General features: G+C 36.5%; 1 protein-coding gene across 1 annotated transcript; it reads right to left on the reverse strand.

Annotated features, from left to right (window-relative positions):
- Positions 2,138-24,206, reverse strand: Slc10a2 (solute carrier family 10, member 2). Its single transcript, NM_011388.3, has 6 exons — positions 23,726-24,206; positions 17,367-17,485; positions 12,180-12,268; positions 10,541-10,716; positions 7,943-8,100; positions 2,138-5,202 (listed from the first exon to the last, which is right to left on the reverse strand). Exons 1-6 carry the CDS (start codon positions 24,100-24,102, stop codon positions 5,075-5,077), a joined length of 1,047 nt encoding a protein of 348 aa, NP_035518.1. The 5' UTR covers positions 24,103-24,206; the 3' UTR covers positions 2,138-5,074.
- Between the last annotated feature and the right edge of the window lie 857 nt (positions 24,207-25,063).

A 25,063-nucleotide genomic window follows, 5' to 3' on the forward strand; every position in this document is an offset into this window, starting at 1 on the left:
TTGCTATGGTGTTCCAGTTCCATTAAGAGCAGTTACCGGGCCAACTTTCTGCCCCAAGACCCAGTGGAATCCTCCCTGGTTACTTTCAATTGTATCACATAGTGCCAAACAGACCAGATTTTTATGCCAGTCACCGAATCATTTCCTTTTTGGAGCAGGGATTTGGATAGCTGGCTGGTATGACACAAGATTCAGTGTCACTGGGGATAGCACTGTGCCTCACACATGGGTGCCATACTTTCTCTAGTTTTACAATGAGCTCAAATAGATTTTGTTCTTGATCTCTATGAAGGATCCATCTTTGTGTGTTGAGGGGTGAAAATGATTTTGAAATTTGAGTCTAAAGCATGCCCTCACACAATCTCCTTCTTCCAGACCGTTGGCAGAGTCTACAGAGTATATGGTAAGGACTTTCCGATACAAAATTCTCATGCTTACCTATTAGCACACATTGTTGGACTTATATACTGAATTATCTGTTGTAGAGAATAATATTTATATAAGTGATAATATGGGTTTGTAACAGTTTTAAAAGGGAAAGTTTTGTTCTGTATATTTTGTCACTTTTTACAGAATAAAAGAATTTAACATTAAAATAGAACCAAACCCTCTTTTCTTAATAACTCTTCAATATGTGTATAACTAGAAAAAGATATGAATCTTTCCTCCAGATATCAATATGTTGAATGTATTGGTTGATATTAAATGTTTTTTTCTTCTTTGGGTCCTGTAGTAAGATTAAGGATGCTGAGAGCTGGCTGTGGACAGGAGTTGAGAAAGGAGGATAGAGATTAACTCAAGCACTGAGCACATCAGACAGGGCAGATTTATAAAACAGAAATATGGAAAACATAAAACAGGAAGCTGGGTATCTTTTCATGTGTTCATACTCCTTGGAAAATTCCATGAGTTCCTATGAGTACCTAAGAGATTAGTCTGATGACTTGTGTTTTAAAAGTAAGTCCTAGTCAAATAGTCTCAGGAAGAGATATTCAGTATCCCACTGTCTTTCTACGGGTGTCTCAGTGTGATATTAAGTGTTCTAAGGAAGATAATTTTTTTTTGTTAGAAGAAAATGAGTGTCTCCTACATTTTAACGTATAATAGAATAATTTGTTTGAGGAGTTGAATAAGGTTCAGACTTTGAGTTTCTTTTCATTGGCATTGATAAGAGATTCAATACATGGGTAATTGATTTCTCTCTCTCATGCACACACAGGCATATATCTCTCATATAGGGCAATGGCTTTATTAATGTGTCCGTGAAGTACTTTTATTATTATTTTAAATTAGCAAGCATTGTCACATCACTTTTAAGAACCTTTGATTAATGTTTCTCCTGCATTATTTTCTTCTGGGAAAACCTTAGTGTCAGTGGGAGACCCAATTATTAGTGTTCTTAATTAAGAGTTTCCTTCATGGAAGACCAACATGTGGATACTTCATTCCTCCTTAGAATAGGGAACAAAATACCCATGGAAGGAGTTACAGAGACAAAGTTTGGAGCTAAGACTAAAGGATGGACCATCAAGAGACTGCCCTACCCAGGGGTCCATCCCATACTCAGCCACCAAACCCAGACACTATTGCATACGCCAGCAAGATTTTGGTGAAGGGACCCTGATATAGCTGTTTCATGTGAGGCTATGCCAGTGCCTGGCAAATACGGAAGTGGATGCTCACAGTCATCTATAGAATGGAACACAGGGCCCCTAATGGAGGAGCTTGAGAAAGTACCCGCGGAGCTAAAGGGGTCTGCAATCCTATAGGTGGAACAACAATATGAACTAATCAGTACCCCAAGAGCTCGTGTCTCTAGCTGCATATGTAGCAGAAGATGGCCTAGTCGGAAAAGAGGCCTCTAGGTCTTGCAAACTTTATATGCCCCAGTACAGGGTAATGCCAGGGCCAAGAAGTGGGAGTGGGTGGGTAGTGGAGCAGGGCAGAAGGAGGATATAGGGAACTTTCAGGATAGCATTTGAAATGTAAATAAAGAAAATATCTAATAAAATAAAAAGGAAGAGTTTCCCTCATTCACTTTTCAAAGAGCAATTTAAGAATTCAGAAACTCCCCCTTATTTATATCCCTAATATTGTGCACGAAGGACCTCTTGACAGTATTCACAAAGGCTAACCAGATAGTACACAATCATTTTTTTATTTATGCCTTTAAAATAAAAATATTCATTTAATATGAAACAGAGGCAATAATATATATGATTTCATCAGCTTTTCAAAATCATTAAAAAAAGAGATTTGTAATTTTAGAATGCTTAACTCTTTTTCTAGAATATTCTTCTATTCTTCTAGAATATTAGGGGGAAAAATAACCTCACAAGCCACCATATATGGTAAGAAAATGAAGTTCTATGTCACTCATATTCTTTAATCATTAGGGATGAAAACCCAGTTGATTCAGCTGCTGGCATCCAGGCCCTTAATTTGGGGGGTGTTGAAAACTTGATCGAAATTCACATGGTGTCTTTAATGCATCTGTCTGTTTTCTTCTTGATGAGGAATGTTAAGAGGTACTTAAGAACTAGACTTCATTTTCCATGTTTGGACGTACTTTCTTGACATTATCAAGAAGAAAATCCAGTCTCCTGTCTACCAATAAATGTCCAATGCCTTAAGACATTCTGAGTTCAACTTTCTGCTTTTGTCTAGTGATGGAAAAATGCTCCAAATGTGTGTGTGTGTGTGTGTGTGTGTGTGTGTGTCTGTGTGATGTACATGTGGTCAATGGCAAGTGTCTTCCTTTGTAGCTCTTTATTTTAGTTTTTGCAACATGGTCTTTCACTGAACTCAGAGCTCACTGATTGGCTAGACTGGCTCTTATCCTCCTGGTTTCTTCTTTCTAGTACTGGGATTACAGCTGCACAGTATCATACCTGGCATTTTTATATGAGTGTTGGTAGTCTAGTTCAGACCCTCATGCTGTCAGAGCAAACACTGTACAGACTGTGACAATATCTCCAGCCAAAATATTTTAAGTCTACAACCAGAAGCCCTCATTGTGATCTAAAGTCAGATCATTCAAATGCAGAATAGTCTTTGGAGCAAAAACATTATAAATTAAAGGAATCCACAAGCCTTTGGCAATATCAAAAGTTGCCATAAGACCAACAACCAAAGACTAGTTAAAAACATGTTTCTCCTCCAAAATGAAGAAAAGTAAATCAAGTTGGGTCTCAAGGAAAAAGACAAGCACAAATTCCATCCCTATGACAGCCATACAGTCTTGCTGATTTATAAGTCTTATTTGGTTTCTACCATTTTAGATATAGACAGGTATATATCTATATCTATGACATCTGAGAAATGATTTTCCTACTTTGTTGCCTGGGGACTTCTTATCTTCTTCAAATCTCACTTTCTGACATGAATCTTCCTGTAGCTACTTCCTGTCACACATCAGATTTGCCATATTAAGTTTTTTCAATATTTCTTTTATCTGTGCTTTTCCTTACATTTATTTATCTCTTCATTGTATTATGTCATTTTCTAGACTGATACCATTGTTCCTTTGTAACTTCTGATACCTCCTGCTCATGGTGACTGGTATGGCACTTCATATGGGCTTAATATCTATCATATTGTCCCATTTAGACCTGCTTCATACAGATCATATTTGAACAAACCTCTTCAGAGTTCCAAAAATTAATTGTCAAATTCAAACTGTATTGAATGATCTCTATTTCTTGAAAGATAAAAAGGGCATCAGGGACCCTAGAGGCATATGAATGGATATAAAATATGTTGATGAGTTAATTCAATTCTAGTTTGTTCTTCAGTTGATTAGCAATACTTTCTCTTGTTTCTATTTCTGGAATATCATTTGAAGGACCTACTTTTCTAAAATACAAATACAGATATTTGTCGGAGTATAGTGCAAAACCACAAATAAATATGTTGCAAATCTTCAAACTCATGATTAAAATGTCAGAGGAATACATTCATTCACATCAATCATTTTACAATCATAAACACTGAAGAAAATAATTATTTTACAGTAATAATATGTTATATTTTAACAAACAAAAGTGCTTGACTCTGAGTTCAGCTTACATATGACCAAGTTTCCAATTTGACCTATATCAAATTAGGTCTATAGATATTTTCTGATAATATATTAATGATAATCAGTTTATCTATCTATCTATCTATCTATCTATCTATCTATCTATCTATCTATCTATCTAATCTATCTATCTATCTAATCTATCTATCTATCTATCTATCTATCTATCTATCACCTATCTAATCTATCTATCTATCTATCTATCTATCTATCTATCTATCTATCACCTATCTAATCTATCTATCTATCTATCTATCTATCTATCTATCTATCTATCTATCTATCTATCTATCTATCTATCATCTATCTATCTTTCATCTATCTATCTATCTATCTATCTATCTATCTATCTATCTTTCATCTATCTATCTATCTATCTATCTATCTATCTATCTATCTATCTACCTATCTTTCATCTATCTATACATTCTATGTACATGCATTTGGCCCCCAAAGGATAAGTTTGACATCTATGATTTTAACTCACTATGGCCAAAAATATCTGAAAAATGATACCTGTACTGAACATAAAATATCATAGACTTTAAAAAACATCATTTCCTAAACAATACAGTGAAACAACTATTTACACATTTACATCATGTTAAATATTTTAGTAAGATAATATTGATCTGAAGTAATAAGAGATTAATATAAACACTGCCTTTTTAAAAAAAGAGGCTTAAGCTTCTGTGAATTTGAAATCAAGGAATATCTTGTGACCAATCTGACTATGAATACAGAAAACTGACTCATGTACGATCGTACGCTCATGTACACACACACACACACACACACACACACACACACACACACACACACATATCTTTGGATCTTTGTCACACTAAAGAATGGATTACTTTATACAAAAAACATAATTTCAATTTGAATTTAACTTTTAAATTTGTTTTTTCTGATGATTTTCCACCAAAAGAAATAAATTCAGTTTTAGTTTAATGAATATTGTTCTGAAGTTTTCTTTTTCTTTCTTGTCTACTTCTCATCTGGTTGAAATCCCTTGTTTGTCTCATCAAATGATGGCCTGGAGTCCATTTCATTGTCTGTTTTCTCTAGAAACTCAGCATCATTTTTTCCATAACATTTCCTGTATGTGACATAAACTGCAAAAAACAATACATGGCAGGGAGGGATGACAAGTAAATTTCAGAATGGTACCTTGAAAACTTATTTCGAACAATGATTGCATTGTACAGCTCAGAAAGCAGTTTGCATTTTCTACATACTGGAGTTATTGTGAGAAACTCACTTTCTTTGTTGTTATTGTTGTTGTTGTTCTATGATTACTGATATAGAAGCAAAGTCTGGCTGGAGAGCTTCAGAGGATGCTTGCTCAGTACAAGTACATGATCTTTTCATGGCTTTAAGATGTATATGGTACTTAACAGTAAGGAAAAAAATATTTTGTGTTAATGTAGTAGTCTTCAACTAAATATATGTATACCTGTGTGCAATGTCCAAGGCCTTGATTTGATCATTCCTTGTGGAGAAAATTGGATCAAAATTGCATGCTTGGTCTTTTGTCTTTATCTATTCCTTCCTGTTGTTGATCAGTCTTTATTTCTCCTGTGGTGCAAGTTTTTCTCAACATGTTTTGTCTTTCTTTGTGTCCATTTGAACCTGTGTGCACTTATATGTGTATATGTTGTATTCAAGTAATGTGTGAATTCAGATTCATTTCTATGTATGTATGTACTTTGTAGAGGTCCTGGGGTCATCCTTGGATGTTGTTCCTCAAAAGCTATCTATCTAGCTTGTTGAAACAGGTGTCAGAAGCCATATAAGGCATATAAATGTGTTTTCTAGAAATGGCCTACCATTTTGGATGGCCTGTGATGGGTGAGCTCTGAGACTCAGCAACACCAGAGACTTTATCCTAGGATTGCTTCTTGCTGCTGATCTGCCTTTTCTGTCACTATTACATAGCCTAATGATCCCTGGGCATTATTAGCCCACCCTATTGGGCAGATTTCCTGCAGATCAACATGACAATATACTCTCATTTCATAATAGATGCATTGATGATTTCAAAATTCCTGATAATGATTTTATAGAACTCAAACGGATACAAGTAATCCCAAGCCCCCTGTAGAATAAAGCTGTAAACAGAGCTCTGTAAACCTTCACGTGTCATGGACTAATTGCACTAGGATAAGAAAACAGGGTTGAAACAAGTTTGTGATCAAGGAAAAAACATTCATTACAGGTCAGAAGCTACAAGTATGCACTATGGTAAAGCAAGGCCATGCAAAATTGTTACTTTGAACTTACAGTTTATAGAATGAAACACTGATTTGAATTCAGCTTTTATGTAACATTTTGTCAATAAGGTAATTTTATAAAGAACTATTGTCTGAGAAGGTATACAAAGGCCAGAGAGAAGAAGTAAAGTATGGCTTTTGGGGCTCTGCCCCACCCACAAAATGTGTAACTGTGACATTTGGGGCTCAGCTTGATCCACCAACTGTATATATGCATATGTCTATCTGTCTACATGTATGCATTTACATACATATGTAGGTATATAAGTATGCATCTGCACTTGTAAAATTGATGAGACAAGTGGTCAGACCTGACCAGTGTGTGTGTGTGTGTGTGTGTGTGTGTGTGTGTGTGTGCACGCGCGCGCACACATCTGACTTTTTTTCTCTTTATCTGTGAAATTGCCAAAAGTCATCAGCTCTTGGCTCCAGAACAGTAAGAGTTATAGTGACAGAAGATGGCTTTTGGCCTCCAGATCAGTGTGTGTGAGAGGGAGTTACAAGGCCAGAGATCATCAATCTTTGGTGTTCATCCAACTCTGTGTCCCACCTCAGTACCTGACCCCTGACAGGGCTGTCCCATGGAAGACAAGTTTTCCGCTAGCCTGAAACCCACTGGTTAGGCTAGGCTGGCTGTCCAGAAAGCTCAAGCCACCTACTTATCTGCAATTCCTCAAATCCAGACCCCTAATGAATCCATGTGATGTTGTTTGAAAACTAACACTGAGATATTAGTGTGATGGGCACCTGTAGGCAAATAGATTCATACTAGGGCTGGGGAGAAAAATAAAGCAAAGATAAATGAAACTATCTCTGGGCAATTCACAACTTAATCTTCATAGTGATTTTGTCATGCACCTCTACTTTCCATTTCCTATTAAAATGTCATGAAATGTTAAAGGAAAGTTTCTTTCTTTGTTTTAAATAGAACTTTAAAGATGAGGGTTAGGTAGCATGAGGCTTTGGATAGTCAAATGTAAGGAAAATTTCAGTTTGGTGAAGGCCAGTTGGTATGGGCCAAATGAGGGTGAAATTATGCTATAACAGAACAAAATGAAAAACTGTGCTATCTGTCTTTGGCACATCTTGCTTACACGTCTTCAGCTATATGGATATTTAAAATTGATAATCATGAACTTAAAATTACACCTGACTTATGATTTTGCATGATAAATATGGTTTTCCATTTTCTGATAAACACCATATTTACCAAGCATGTCAAGACAAGGCTTTGGGGAAAAAAATCACTAAAACCCAGGTTCCTTGGAAGCATTGAAAAAGATTCACAAGGAAATGTTCCTCACAGGTTAGTAAGTCTGACTACTGAGGAAAGGAAAGTCAAGAAAGAGACTCCATCTCCTTTGCTTTTCTCTTTAAAAAATCCCCACTAGAACCTATATGAAATTGTAGTCTTCTTATCAGCATATGTGAAGTCATGATAAGTGACTTTGGTGAATACATTTTCTTTCAATTTGTACAATCCACTGCCAAAAATGGAGAATTTTAAGTCTATTTTTTTTTTATCAAATCTAGGATTTAAACAAAAAAAGCATCAAAGAATTTGATTAGCATTATTCCTTACTTCCTAATATTACTGCTGCAAAGACGAGCTGGAAAACAGTATAGATGAGTGGGAAGGTGAACACCAGGTTGAGATCCTCGGGGGAGAAGGAGAGCTGTACAATGGTGGAGCACAGCTGAGTGTTCTGCATTCCAGTTTCCAAGGCTACTGTTCGGCACCTGGGAGGAAGATGGATATGACGTGTTATTTGTCTTATTATGATATAACAAAGGGGAAAGATATAAAAGGATACACAAATTGTGATTTTTTTTGTCTTTCCTCCCTCCCAATCCTTCCTTTCTTCACTTCCTCTGTCCCTACCTACGTCTTTCTTTCCTTCCTCTTTCCCTAATTTCCTTTCTTCTTTTTACCTGTTTGCTCTTCCTTCCCCTCTCTCTACTTTTCTGTTTTCTTTTTTCCTATTTTCTTTTCTTTCTTCATTTCTTTCTTTCTTTCTTTCTTTCTTTCTTTCTTTCTTTCTTTCTTTCTTTCTTTCTTTCTTTCTCTCCTTCTTTCTATCCTTTCAAGAAAGGTTTCACCAAGTTAGGTCTAACCTGTGGCAATCCTCATGCTTCAGTTTCCATGTTGTTGAGATTACAAGCACATCCTTAAATTTTATGTCTGCTTTTAACATACATATTTGGTGTAATCATTTTAACATATAACTTTACTTGAGTAAGTGCATCAATATACAAATACTATTATATATTATTTTAACTTTAATGTTGTGCATGCATGTGGGTATATTCATGTGTGTGTGTGCAAATGCACATAGTAACCAGAGACACTGGGTACTCCTGAAACTGGAGTTACAGGTGGTTGTGATGCTACGATGAAAACTAAGCTTCTTTGGAAGAGCAGTACATGCGCTTAACCACTGAGCCTTTTCACCCTTCCCAATAGATTTATAATGTGAGAGGTAGGTTCATTTATTTATTTATTTTGGTAGCCTGACTTGCCTAAATTTATTTTTTTTCACTTTTTTTATTGGATATTTTCTTTATTTACATTTCTTTTTTTAAACAAGTTTTTATTAGATATTTTCTTCATTTACATTTCAAATGCTACCCTGAAAGTCCCCTATACCCTCCCCCTGCCCTGCTCTCCAACCCACCCACTCCTGCTTCCTGGCCCTGGTATTCCCCTGTACTGGGGCATAGAATCTTTGCAAGACCAAGGGGCTCTCCTCCCAATGAGATTTCAAAGGAGGTTCATTTCACCCTTTTCAAATTATTTCCTTAGTAAAAGTACATGAGAGAGCACAACTCAAAAAACGTTGAGCTATGGTATTTCTCGTAGGCACTTATTTTAAAATAAAGTTTGTTCTAATTCAGTCTTGATTAAAACTCTGCAAGATAAAAATTAATTTTCTTAATCTTCAATAAAGAGAACTGAGATAAAATAAATGTATAGCCCAAACTCCTTCAGTGAGTGAGAAGCAGGGGTAGAATGAAGCCCTAGTCTGCCTGGCTTAAGCCCAACACTTGTGCCCAACACTAGTCAAGTGTGCTCACCTCTTTCTCAGCTGCATACTCCTACTTGTTTCTTTATCTAATTTTCTGCCTATCTATCAACTTAGGTGGAACATTTGAAAATAAATGATTTTAGATATATGGCAAAAATACTTTAGTGTTTGACAACTTTAGGAGATGAGTCTATTTGGAGATGGTTGGAGGAACCTATATATATCACAAGACTAAATTGACTCTTTGAATGAAATTTTTCTGCTTATTAAGCCAGCATATGTAGCAAAAAAAAGCTTTACTCCATGGGATAAGGACTAATGAAGAAGATTATCAGGGAGTTGAGGACAAAAGGAGCCAGTACTTTTTGAATATTTGTATAATTTTTGGACAAATTATGCTAATTAAGTGATGTAATCGGTGATTGAAGATAAAGGGTTTTGAACTTGGCACCAATACTTTCAGCTTCTATGGGTTGAATATGTCTCTCACCCAAATTCAAATATTGCCAACCTATATCTAACCTTTAGTATTTAAGAATGTGACCTTATGTGGAAACAGGGTTACTTATATATAATTATTTAAGATGAGGTTATTAGGGTGGCTTATAATTTAATGTGACTCATGTACTTATAAAGTGGGGGTAATTTGAACTCAGAATGCATGCACAGAAGTAATAAAACATGATGAGACACTAGGAGAAGATAGGCATTAAAACCTGTTTATTGGAAGTGAGAGACTTCCAATAAATCTTCTTCTACAGACCTCAGAAATCAGATCCATGCTGCCTTAATGATTTATGACTCGTGAAACAGTAAGAATGTGCCTTTTTGTTGCTAAAATGATTCACCTTGGGACAGTTTTTCTTATTTTTTAATTAAATATTTTATATGAATGGATATTTTTTTCTGTATATATGCTTATGTACCACATACATGTCTGGTGTCTGTAGAGGTTAGAAAATAGTGCCGAGTACCCTAGAACTGGAATTACAGGTGGTTATGAGCAGCCATGAAGGTGCTGAGAAACAAATTTGAGTCCTATTGCTGAGCTATTTCTTTGTGCCCTATGGTTGTTTCGTAATGGCACCACAGAAAACTTATGCAACAGATGTTATAAACTAAAATGTTCAATCTCATTTATCTAAATTTCATACCTGTACCAGGGTTGACCAGCTAGTCTAGCCAGGAAGAAACCCAGGCTGTAGCCAGCTATAGGGAATATTGTTCCTATAATCCACAGTTTGGGTTCAATGATCCAGGCACTTTGGTACAGTATTCCTCCAATCACAGCTATGAGCACAATGAGAATTACACCTGTGATGGATCCAATCTGGAAGAAAAGGCATAAGTAAACATACTTGTTTCAAAGTGAGTCAGAGATGTTTGTTAGGAATGAAGTCTGGGCTGTCCTTTGGGGAAACAAAAATAGAGCTTTGTATGTCCCTTTAGCTTCATAGGAAGAGAAGAGCTTCTTCTGTGTTCTAGAGATTAAGAAAACAGGACAGCTGGGCGTGGTGGCGCACACCTTTAATTCCAGCACTTGGGAGGCAGAAGCAGGCAGATTTCTGAGTTCGAGGCCGGCCTGGTCTACAGAGTGAGTTCCAGAACAGCCAGAGCTACACAGAGAAACCCTGTCTCAAAAAAAAAAAAAAAAAAAAAAAAAAAAAAACAACCAACCAACCAACCAAACAACCAAACAACAACAACAACAAAAATCCCCAAAAAACAAAAACAAAACAAAACAAACAAACAAACAAACAAAAAACAAAAAAAGAAAAGAAAAGAAAAGAAAAAGAAAGAAAATATCAGGACAATGTATTCATGCTTAATTGACCCAAGGAAGATTTCTGAACTTTGAAAACATCCTGTACTCCCGTATAAGAAGAAGAAAAACCTATTCTTATAAGAGCCTAGAAGATCTATCCCCCCCACCCCCAGGAGGACTTCTTTCTGTTATAAGTCCTTTACTAAGCCATGAACCTTTTTCAATTTTGACTTATTTTTATTTGTTATTGGGGATAAGATCCTTCCTTAGTCACATTTTATGCTTTTATCATCATGAGAAATGGATAAAAGTTTTAACAAAAGTGCAATAAGATGTAAAATAAACGATTCTATTTAATAAACTATTCTATTTATTTTTCCTTTTAAAAGAGTTTAATTTTGCTATGTGTATGTCAATGTGTACATAATTTTGCTATGTATATGTCCACAGAGGGCGGTGGATTCCCCTGGAAGTAAAGGTGGCATTAAGCAGCCAGATGTGCCTGCTCTGCAGGAGGAGTACACACTCTTAATGGCTGAGATATCTCCATTTTCTTCTTCTTTTTTCTATTAAACTTAAAACATGTGAAGATGAGAACTTTGTTTTTCCCTATATTACCAGAAATGCCAAATATGTTACCCCTCCACTCCCCCAAACTAGTATCTACCAGTGTTTGAGCAGCGAGTTCTGTGTTATTCTAGGTATGAGAATGCTATTCTGTCTCAAAAAAGTTGCCTAAATATATTTTATACCATAAATTCAGCCTATATAACATCAAGATAATTTGAGAATAGATTAAAATTAAAGGGTCACAATTAAATTTGTGGCTTAAAGGCTGGATAGAAATTTGTCCCTCAGATAGTATCAAAAAGGGTATTCTCTAAAGAAAGACTTTATGACTGGCAAGGCAAGTCTTCCCAAAGGTAGTGTGAAAATTGCAAATCTGTGGAGATGAAAAGACCATCTCATTCCAGTTCTGACTACAGAGCACTGAATTGTGCAGTCTGATCCATGCATGGGATACTTACTTTAAGTATAATCTTCGCTTTTTGTGGCCATTTGTGATTTACAAACATTCCAAAGGAAACAGGAATAACAAGAGCAACCAGAGAAATACCTAACAAAGATGAAAACAACATTAACATGGGGGAAGAGAAAATGTAAGTAGCTTGGAAAAAGCTTAGCAGTGTTTTTGTCTTCTTGAATGCTGAAAACAGAATGTAGAATTACGTGCACACAGATACACACATGCTCACATACAAAATCCCACATCCATTCCAGTTAATAATAGGTAGAAAAATGATGATGTAAATAATTTATATAAATCTAGGGATGATTATTTCCTTATATTAGCAACTTATTTTCATTCTATATTGCCACACCCACTCCAGTAGTGACTCATGTGACAGGCCCAAAAGCTTGGACGCAGTCTCGAGGCGAGGCAAAAAGTTCATGGAAACTTAGTGTCCTGAAACTGTGGCATCCTGTAAAACGAATGCTCCAAATCTGACCTTGCTTTAGTCAGGTGTATGGATCTATGTGCTTTCTTTCAATATTGTTTTATTATAAGTGTCTTTAAGGATTGATTTTGACATATAGCTAAGTTAGATTAGCCTCCACCAGTGTTCCAATGTTCTAGGCAGTCCTTGAGCCGACCCTGGGAGAACGTTACTTATTCAGTAATATTCAGAATTACCTCTAGTATTGTAAGGAAGACACTGAACGAAATCAGGCATTACAATTTACTTGAATAGAGCTAGTAATCTCAGGGCTAGTCTACACAGTAAATACTTAGAACAATAGCTGAGTCACTCCCATATACAGGAATTTACAATGGCCTAGGAAGAAGGTGGGTTGTGGTTTCAGGAGGAACTGAATTCATGAAAGGGTTAGTAGAAAGGAATTCCCCTTGTGCATGTTTTTCACTAGGCCCAGAGGAACAGCATAATCAGGTATTTACTAAGAGACCCCTGGTAGTGAGTTTAACAATAGACTAGCATTGCATCAGACCATTCACCTGACTCCTGTGTTTAGCTGGTCTTAGAAAGAGCTGTTCCTATCTCAGTTGTAAACACTGCCTGGCTCCCCCCTAGCTTTTTAATGTATGCATTTTCTTTGTTTTGTGTAAAGAACCATTATGGATGTACCTTGGTGGAAGTATTCGCCTAGCTTTCTTGTTTTTCTTCTGTATTATAAGACTGGTGCTCGCTTTGAAAAATGACTTTCAGGTACAACACTCCCTTGTGTCCATGTCTGTTTGTCATCCTTTTTGCTGACTCACTGCCCACCTGTACCAGAACCCTGATTTCCCATGGTTGGAGGGACTGACTAGGGTCAGTCTGCGGCACTATTTGTCAAAATTTTTGCTTCTTTAGTCTATTAGGTCTTTTTTTCTGACAACTTAGTCATATATACATGTTTATATATGTTCTTGAGGTGTAGGTAGATTATATTTTACAGTAGCCTGTTACTTCCTGGTGGTAGAAATAAATCTTTCTAAATTTTAAAATAGAAGAAAATATTAAAAAAATGTTACTTAATAGCCATAAGAATTTTGAAGGCTAACAAACTCTAGTTAAAATTCATTTCAGCTATTCAAATTTATGATAGAGTTGTGAGAGAATAAGATGAAAAACCATACCCTAAATTTTCTGTGAGATAATATATCTGGCAACCTCTCATGTAATTATAATTCTTTGTAGCTCAGTGTTCACCCAACCAGATAAAAAAGTCATACTTCAACTTCACCATGGGAGATTTACTGCCTTTCCTGTGACGTACTATCTGTGTCTTTATATTATTTAACACTTGTTTGCCCTTTGTTTAACAGACCACTGGAGACTTTCAAATTCTCATGGGCAGTTTCTTTTTCAAATACTCTTTTAAACAAATATGAAAAAGTGAGACCAAATGGTAAAATTTTGAGAATAAATATGTGCCTAGTATTGGATAGTTTGACCCAGGTCTGGGCAACAGACTATAGATTGAAAGCCCATACATATTAATGTAAAATGAATCTAAAAACATAATTTTCATGACTTGTTTATACTCTCTGTGTAAGATGCCTGTCGGTACATATCTAAAAGGAAATGTTTACACATACCAGAAACCATCATGTGCTTTTTAATTAAGACAGCACAGTGCTAATACAAAGAAAGAAAGGCGAACAGAAGACGAAGAATAAGAAGACAATGTGGACTGACAGTGTAACTTCCCTAGATTTCTCTACAAAACAATGGGATGGAATAGTGCCTGAATCACCATGCTACGGTGATCTGTTTAGTAATGTTGACATCAGGGACTCACTGACACAGTACAGTTCAGTGGCTCAAGCTCTACAGGGATTGATTTTTAGTCACACGCCAGCATCATCAGGGTTCAGCAGCACTTTTAGAGTGGCACAGACACACTGAGCAATATAAGCTGTCAGAGGCACAGTGCCTGTAGAGTAGACTGGAGAGCTTGCCAGTATCTATTCTCAGATCCCCAGTAATCTTTGGCAAATTAAATTATCACCCCAAGCCTCAATAACCTCATTTATAAGTGATGACAACATCTCATGAGGCTGTCAGCTCATTTTTATACTCATTAAAAGATTAAAAACAAACGGAAAATGTCAGTTTAGATAACAGCCTAGAAGACATTGTAAGCAAATAATTTTTGTGTTCAAAAGTCCATTTTTTCTTTTCTTATCTTTTTTTAAATAGAATATCTTGTGTTTTTCTATTCTTACTTTTTTATGAGGTCATTCCCCATGGATTTTCAATCCATTTCTTATTTTCTCCTTTCAAAATTTATTTGACTTACTGGTCACCATGGCATACACTATGAATCAAAGAATTCAGGAGGCAGACAGAAGCAGATCTCTATGAATTTGAGGACAGCCTCGTTGCTCTACATAGCATGTTTCAGAACAGTCAGAGAGCTATGTTGTGAAACCTTGTTACAAAACAAAGAAAGCAAAATCCAACTCAAAGTTCATTTGTCTTAAAATATATAATACAAGTCATCCACCTAGTCATTCAGATTTGTTAATATTCCCATGGGACATTTTCCAGAAGGGACTCAATATCAATATCTATCATCTATCTATCTATCTATCTATCTATCTATCTATCTATCTATCTATCTATCTATCTATCTATCTATCAATGCTTACATTGTTTTAGCACTGAATAATGTCCAATCAAATTTTTTAATCAGCTCTGAGACACCTACAGCTTAGATTAGTGTTTAAACAGATGGGATTATTTAACCCTAAGGAGGTTTTCAATAAGGGAAGAGTATGAGATGCAAGCAGGTGCATACATACTTGGGCTTGGGTGTCATTCTAAATCCTATTTGAAGGAAATTCTATTGTTACTTGGGAGTTCCTCGGGGGGCCAATAGGAGAATCTTATACATACAAACTTCCCCATTGAAATTAAGGAGAACTCACAACTTAATATACATAATAGGGGTAGAAGAGTGCAAAAATTCTGAAAAAAACTGCACTACAAATGTCTACCTCACAGTTAGTCCTAACCAAGTTTATTCTTACTTGTCTCCAGGATGAACCATATTTAATCATTGAAATAATTTTTTTTTTTGAAATGGAAGAGACTTTTAGACTAGTTTCCTACTCCTACAGGAATTTCTTTTCTAAATATCTTTGAGAGTTTCTCTGTGATCTTGGATGTGTGCTTCTTTCTGTTAATAGTAAATCTAAGAGTTTTTGAGACAGCTTAGGGAAGAATTATTTGCAAAGTCAGCTTAAAAGTGTCATGCATTGTATCTGATGATTGGTACTAGTTACTGTATTCACTATAAGTCATTTATGTCAGGGTATTTCTGAGAGCTTTGCACATGCTGGCAGTTCTTTCAGCTGTCCCTGACCCAATCTTCATGTGGTTCCAATTGTTTAATCTTTTATCATTTCTTTTATTCCCCAAACAGAAAAGAAGCTTCTTCAAAATGGGAAGGCAATGTAGGAACTGACATGAGTAGAGGTAGAGTCATAACTCGCAAATTTGACTTCCAGGACATGAAAATAGGAGAATACCATTAAGTTGACTTTTTGATTCTGTCTGGAAAAAAATGCAGGGACAAAAATGGAGAAGAGCCTGAGAAAAAGGAGGTCCAGTGACAGGCCCAAAGTAGGATTCAGCTCAAGGGGAGGCCTCAAGACCTGAATTACTGAGGCTATGAAGTGCTCCCAAAAAGGGATCTATCATGACTGCCTTCTGAAGGACCCGACAAGCAGCTGAAAGAATCAGATGCAGATATTTGTATCCAACCAATGGACAGGAGCTGCTGATGCCTGTGGTTGAATTAGGGAAAAGCCAGAAGAAGCCGAGGAGGAGGGTGATCCAGTAGGAGGACAAGCAGTCTCAACCTGGAACCCCAAGATTTTCAGACACTGGACCACCAACCAGGCAGCATACACCAGCTGATACGAGGCAAGGACTACTGGGTCTAGGTTCAGCCAGAGAAGATGCACTTAACCCTCAAGAGACTTGGGGCCCCAGGGAGTGGTGAAGTCTGGTGGTGTGTGGGTTGGGGGACTAGAGACATCCTCGTGAAGATATGGCGAGGAGGTATGGGATGTGGAACAGTCAGAAGGTGGTCCAGGAGGGGAATAAAATCTAAAGTGTAAAAAAAAAAGATTAAATAAAATTTTTAAAAAATTGAAAAAATTAACCTTAAAAAAATAAGAAAAAGAAAATGGGAGAGTACCATTAAATTGATCTTTGTATCATGATATGGCTCACAGTTTATTCAGGAGTGTCCATTTTGCCACTCACAACTACTTACTATTCTTAAGTCTTGTTATGATTCTGTGTGTCTGTGTATTTCTTTAAGCTGAGTGTATAGACCTCTTTTCCATAAACTCACCACAGGAAAAATGGTGTCTCCTACCTGCCAGCAGCCTAATTCTCCTCAGGGCAGATGATTAGGTAAAAGCTGAATTTCTAAAGCTGTTTCTTTCCCATGTTAATTTGAACTGAGACAAATTAATTTTTCTTTGTGGAGTCAAGTTTTGGGATTTATATTCTATCAATACTCTTACAAACTCCAGGGTAAATTTGTAAAGAAATTATGTGGGAAAATATCTACCCCTAGTTTCAAGGAAAATGATACTTAGATGTAAGCATGGATGCTGACCTGGGATCCTAGCAGGGACTAAGCATATAACTTGAGGGTAATAAGAAGTATCTTGCAGAGGAATTACTTACCAATGCTATCATAGGGAATCACAATCGTTCCCGAGTCAACCCACATCTTGGTGTAGACGAAGAGGCAAAGAGGCATCATTCCAAGGGCAAGCAGTGTGGAGCAAGTGGTCATGCTAACACTGAAATGAAACAAATAACTTGAGGTGTCTACCTGTGGTTTTTTTTTTCTTTTTTCTGTGAGCATCAGACTCAACTAGCACACCATTCTTTATGATAGAAATACACATTGGTTATATTTCTAAAGTGCCTGACTTTGGGCAGGGTCACTGGCACTTGGTGTTATCTCATGTCATACTTCACTCAGTATTTGTTCTGAAAGATAGAGGGCAGTCAATGATGGTTAAAAATAACTATTGAAAAAGATCTGAGCTTGTAAACTGTTGTATATGAATTTTTCATTTAAGCATAACATCATCATACCAGGTTGTCTTGGAATAGAAATTATATTGGCTTACAGTAGCCATGACAATGAAATAAGCAGAATAGCATGATGCTAACTAGTCTATGATAATGGAAGTGGTGATCAATTTCCTATAGAAAGCATGTGGGGAGGGTCATTGAATCCCATCCAGAATTCCAGTGTGAAGCCCATTTCCTTTTGCTCCATCCCCACTTTCTAGTGATATTGGGAACTGCTGCAGTACACAGGAAGCAGAAAGTGGATTACAGGTGGGACTCTCACCATAATGGGGTAGACTTTGTGGTGATACATGTTTTGGGGTTGTTGATACTTTTAGCAGTAACTTCCTCCATGTGCTTTGCAATTAAATTCAATAAAGTCATGGATTCACAAGTGGATTTTAGCGAAATCCTTTCCTCTCTCTCTTATCAGGGTAACAAGGTGTTTGTTCACCTCTTGCTGGGGAAGTTAATGTACTATCACTGTTTGAATTGACAATCAAAGAACAGCAAACACTTTGTTTACTATGGGTGACTAAGAAAGATTTTATCATTTGATCTGCAAGAATCTCTTAAATTAAATTAAGCTATTTTCAGCACTATGACAGAATGGAAGAGAGGTTTTGAGCACTGACTCTTCCTGGACTTCTTCAAAATGTTCTGGACACAAGGGTTCTTTCTCTGCTTGTAAAATAGAAGGTCTTAATACCTGGGCTTAGAAGGCACACACTGGATTGGCAGAATGTGATATCCCTTAGTTTGCAAGGCATTGGACTTCTCTGTCACCATTACCTCACAGACTGCAAAGAATTAGACGGCCACTTGGTGGAGTTTGGTTAATAGAACAATATAAAGAGGAAAGTCAGTTGTATTTACACTCTATGTCTACTCCACAACAAATAAATAGACCATGGTAAGGAAACTACATTGAAGATAAATGGTTTTATCTCAATGCATCTGTTAATAAATTTGCAAGATTTGGGCAATACTAGAAACAAAGTCTATCAGGATCTTAACTTCTTTAGAAATCTTTTTAAATGAATGAATTTATAATGGGTATAAAAGATTCCAGTGAAAATGTTTGTGTTAATAGAGCTGAAATACCATGAAAGTAAACCAATACAAAAAGATGCGTTTAAAACACTTTCTGAAGGCAGGGAGATGAATATCATATGTTTCTACCTACATATAAAACCATGTCTTCCTGCCTGCCTGTCTGTCTGTCTCCCTGTTTGTCTGCCTGTCTGTCTGTGTCTCAGTCCCTGTTTGTAGGTCTATCATCCATCTATCTATCTATCTATCTATCTATCTATCTATCTATCTACCTACCTACCTATCTACCTACCTATCTATCTACCTACCTATCTATCTACCTACCTATCTATCATCTATATATATCATTTATCTATGTTAGACATGATGTAGCCAATTCTCCCTTGAACTTACCAGAAGGAAATATATATATAAATATATATATATATATATATATGTATATATATATATATATATATATATATATATATATATATATGACTGGGCCTGTTATCTTTGGATCATGTCTGGGGTATGCATGCTCAGAAAGCTGTGTATCTCCCAAGGATTTATACAGCCAATCGTTGTTTGATGATGGAAGACATTTTCTTTAGTAGGGTAGCTAATCTATGCTCCTGTAAGTAACATTTCACTCATGCTCCTATAAGAAATCCCAGTTAAACATCTAGGTTCCTTTAGCTAGATTTTCAGGAAATCATCTGTTTCTGTTGTTGGTGTCCTATCTGTGGTGCGTAGTTGTTTATTCACATCTCCTCTGAAAAATGTTGCACTATGATATATAACAATCTGAGAGCAGAGTAGCACTAAACACAAGGATAAAACTGTGGGGAAAGACATTGGGAAGTGAATCTTAGTGAAAGCACAATGATAATATATAAACTTGGATGTGATAAAGATATGTGTTGTTTTACATACTAACTAAAATGAAATAAAAAGAGTTTCTTATAAGTTTATTTCTGCTAGAGATGAACTTTATATGGACAAATAAAGTTATCCATTCATTACTAGCAGTTCTTCATCCTGTTTGTAACTAACACACTGGAATTTGCAAATTTACTCCACCTGCTTCCTTCTTTCATTGATCTGATATTCCTACTTGACAATAAAACCCCCATTTTTTCTGGTCACCTAATACATCCTCATAGTGAGGATGGAATTCAGGGTAACAGGACTTCTTACTGGCTCATAGTAAAGAGGAGGAGGCCAAACTACAAGAACAGATATTAGAAGGAAGTCAGAATTATTCTCTCTTGTTTCATAAAAGTTTGAATGAGAATTATTGTCCAACTTAAGAAATTGTATTGTGGTATTGAGTTTTATGTGAGCAATTTCTCAGTGAAACTTTAAGGGAGAAGAAAAGATGGAAGTTGGAAATGAAGTGTTAAGGTGTGGTAGAACTCTTGTAAATATGTTGAGGAATAAATGACAGGAGTGTAGAAGTTGATGTTATCTGCGCTAGTAACAAGAACAAACAAAAATTATGTTGAAATGATTCACAGAGAATTCTCATAAACAGTAGGGAGAGCAATAACTTCACGGAACAAAAACATATTTTACGAGAAAAAAAAGTTCTATAAAGGGCATACGTGTAGAAAATATAAATAGTTCTGAGAGATCACATTAGAATAATAAAATCTAATGAATTTGAAAATTAAAATATAATTTGGTTTTAAATCTTTTCAGGTTCATCTATTAACTATTAGGGAAAACTTTTATGTAACTGAGGGAAAGAAGTTCATAAGTAAAAATCTTGTATGTGTTGAGGAATTGAGTGTAATCAAGCATAAGGGAATATAAAGACTGCAATCACATCAAAAGCAAAACTTTACCTCTTAACCATCAGCAGAAGTGTGTAGACTAGGCAGGTGATAGATACAATATGATCACAGGTCAAGAGCTAAAAGGAGTACAGTAGCTATTATCTGTCTGAAACCCAAATTTGACACTGACAGTCACCAACCCGATGATGTTGGCAAAGGTTATAAGCCTCATTTTTTTCTCTTGTGTCAATGCAGAGGACCCTAAGACTCTTTGGAGAGTTAAATAAACCAATGTTCTTTAAGAACTTAGTCTTATATTTAATGGCTCAGTGTCTAAAGAACAGTAGCTAGTAAAAATAAAATTCAAGTGAAGATGGAGTAGGCAATGTTCTAAGAATACAAAATTAGAAATATAAACAGTAGATTATGCTGCATCTATAGAAATTATTCTGAAACTTAAGTTGTCCAATACTCCAGAAGAATTTCGTTTTAAAGGACTGTTTCCTAGTAGCTGACCCTGTACTTCTTTTAAGAAATGTTTAAACATGTTTTCTTAACATGAAATATGTAATATTCTCTTTTAAAAACACTTTTCTTTCTTTCTTTCTTTCTTTCTTTCTTTCTTTCTTTCTTTCTTTCTTTCTTTCTTTCTTTCTTTCTTTCTTTCTCTCTCTCTCTTTCTCTTTCTCTCTTCCTCTCTCTCTCTCTCTCTTTGTATTTGCACATGTATTTGGGTATAAGAGTGTATACTTCTGTGTAATGGGTACCTGCAGAGACCAAAAGAAGCCATTCTATGCCCTGGAGCTAGAGTTACAGTTTGATCCACCTCATATGGGTGCTGGGAGTGAAACTTAGGTCATATGCAAAAACAGTAAGTACTCTTATTCCCTAAGATATCTCTCTAACCACTAATGTTACCTTGCATTATGACATGAGCACCTCTTAATGACAGAGGTCCATTATAATCTCTGTGTATAGTATGGTGACACTACTACACTACAGAGTGATTTTTTACCTCAGGATAAGTGATGTAGGGGAATTAATATGGTTCCATATTCAACTGATTTTATGTTCAGCAATAATGTATGTTCAGGTACTGGTTGTACTGTTACAAGGCTATATTATTTAAAACTTACAAATATTAAGAAACTGTTTAGTGTAGGTCAAAGCCTCAGGGTCATTTCCTGAAGTCTGGTAGTTCCTGGAACTCTCATTCTCTGTGTATGTTCAGATCAATGGTGTAGAAGCCTAAAAAAATCCTGATTACTATATTGTGGTTCACAGATTAACTAAATGTCAGTAGCATTTACTATTCTGTGTTTTTTCACAGGGCTTTTCTTTAAGACTAGTAGTATATGTTGCTAGGCAGTAATTCTATGTCCTTATGCAAAAATGAATAATGCATGTTCTTTGTTTTCTAAGGCATCAGAAAAATAGCACCAGTTTGGTGTTGGTGGCTCGTTCTCAGCTGCTCACCAGGCTCCCAGGGACCAACAGAGCTGATGGCAGGTTGTCCAGCATTTAATGAACACTAGCTGGAAACATTCAGAGTCCAATAGCCAAATGTCAGGCAGAGACCAGAGAGTCTCATGGAAGAGTGGAAGAGTGAGGGATAGAATTGTGGGGGTTGGAGGGGGAGGACACCATAAGAATACCTACAGAGTAAACTAACTGGGGCCAATGGGGCTCATATTGACTAAACTGCCAATCAAAGAACATACATGGCTGGATCTAGGCCTCCATGAACATATGTAGCAAATGTGCAGTTTGGTCTTAATGTGGGTCCCAAACATAATGTGGGAATAGGGTCTGTCCCAAAATCTGTTGCCTGTATATGGGATAAGTTGTTCTTCCTGACTGCCTTGTCTGGCCTCAGTGGGAGAGGATGAACCTATCCTTACAGAGACTTGCTGTGAACCAGCGTGGGAGATACCTAGTGGGGACCCACTTGCTTAGATGAGAAGAGGCGGAGGCATGGGGGAAAATTGTGGAACGAGTGACTGGGAGCAGGGCAGTGATAGGGACGTAAAGTGATTAAGTAAAAACAAAACAAAACAGAACAACAACCCTCAAACTCCTGCTCTAGTCCCAGTAATGTTTCTTATTTCTATTAGTTACCAGTCCTCCCTCCCACCCAGTGTTAGTTAAAACTGGCACAAGTTGTATTGGACAAATGTTAAAGTTAGATTACTCTCTTGAAAAAGAGAGACATTATTTTCTCCTTATTTTATAAAAAAATAAGCATAATTAAAATGACTGCTGAAGAATGTTTCCTCTTAATGTCACCAGATTTAAAATGAATTTATGAATTCTTCATTAGCTTTCTAACCAAGAAGTATTTGTCCAAAGAACAGGCTTTTTGGTGGAGCTGATGTTGACCAGAGTTTAATATTTGATGAGAAGTTTGAGTTTGTATTTGCACTAAGACCAACTTGTCATCACACAGAAAGTTCATCCTTAATTCCATTGCAACAAGACTTTCTCAGTTGCAGTTTGTGGAAGAATTATTTAATGAAAAAGTTTGAATGTTTTCCACAGGTAATACAACTTCTTGTTAACTGAGTTAGAGTTCAAAGTGCAAGCATATTAATACAGACTAAGAAGACAAATACCAAGTCTTCCTCTCAGAGGCTGATCTTGATTTAAATTTATACATACACACATAGCCATACATACTCACAGGACTTGATAGAGAGGGAACTTTCAGGGCAGATCAGGGCGGAAATAGGGAAGATAATGGAATGTATGCGGCATGGAAGCAGGACAGGGAGTGGAACAGCAGGAGGGAGAGTGGGGAACTAGTGGTAATGACATATAATTAGGAACAAAACGCAATGATAAACATGCATACAAAAGTCACTTAGAAGGTTGCTTCTTTGTGTGCTAACTGAAAATATTAAAAATTAAAATGTAAACTACTGTTTGGTTTAGGATGAAAACTACAAAAAATACAAAGACACAAATAAGAGTCCCCATTTCGAATAGCAAAGCAGCTGTTTCAAAAGGCACATGGATGCACTTACTCTTCCCATTTAACTCCTTAGACATTTAGTCAGTGCAGCAGATCAAATGGATGTTGAAAAAGATACAGATTTTTCTAAACTTAACTCCAGTTGGCTGTAACAGTTACAGATTTTTATATCTTACCTGAGGTCCATGTCGCCATCTATCCAATAGGCCAGGATATTGGAGCCAGTTCCTCCAGGGCAGCAACCCATAATTAGCACCACTACAGCCTGTACAGGAAGGATGCCAGAGGCCACAGACAGGATAAAGCCTGTGAGAGGCATGATTCCAAACTGACAGAGGAAGCCCACGAAGATACCCCATGGTCTCTTTATATGTCCTAGGAACTTGTGGACTTCCACATTGCACCCCATAGAAAACATCACCATGGCTAAGAGGATGGTGAGCACAGTGCTCATCACTGTATTGAGAATTGCATTGAAGTTGCTCTCAGGTACTACGCAGGAATCGCCTTCGCAGACAGTTGCATTTGGGGGACAGACAGAGGAGTTATCCATCACTGCTTGTGCTGTGCAAATGGCCAAGTCCACAGAAGCACCAGTTCTGTCTCTACTGCCAGCTGAGTATGCTTTCAACACGCCAAACTTTTAAACCCTTTCTCAACATGTGGTACTTGGTGTCTCTTTGAAAAGCCACGTTAGAGAAGCAATAAAAAACAATAAATGCTAGTATGTCAGTTTCGAGAGGCTGCATTACAACATAGCACAAATAATGAATCATAAAACGTCCAGAGAAACTACTGGCCAAGACAGAAAGTTATAATTAATCATTTATTGACATGATAATGAACTAAGCCACACAGAAATAGCCACGTTAATAATTAATGCCAGGAAAGTTTGCTGGGAATAATTTTAGTTAAACTCTGAATTGTATAGAATGTTCCAAGAGTTGGAGTGGAGTAAAGTGTATTATTCTCTCCTCCAACTTTAAGTAGGGGGTACTAAAGCTTTGAAAATTATATTAAAACAAAAAAAAAAACAATAACCCCATGCCAAACTACATTATAAGTTGACTGAAGAAGATTTTCAGCTTTCTTACAATAGCTGTCAAGTGGTCATTCTTCCTTATATGAACTATGATGTCCACAAAACATATGCATGTTTCACAGACTTCTAGGGCTTGAAAAAAAACTTAGGGAAGGGTGGTTAGTCCTTGTGAGCACTGAATGTTTTCTGCTGAAGTCCATCATATGGAGCCACCTTCGTTACTTACACATGAATTATACATATATTGACATGGCAACAAAGTGTTTTATAGATAGAGACAATACAATTAGTTAGAGGCATAAACTCTAGATTAGGTCAAAGTGACAGTATAACTCTTTGTGCTTAGAGCCAGGAATTAAAGTTGTGTGTGTGTGTGTGTGTGTGTGTGTGTGTGTGTGTGTGTGTGTGTGTGTGAAATAGAAAGTATTATAAGAGGTTTTTGGAAATATCAAGTAGTTATTTTTATGATGGA

This window comes from Mus musculus, chromosome 8, assembly GCF_000001635.26.
Source record: "Mus musculus strain C57BL/6J chromosome 8, GRCm38.p6 C57BL/6J".
NCBI lineage: Eukaryota > Metazoa > Chordata > Mammalia > Rodentia > Muridae > Mus > Mus musculus.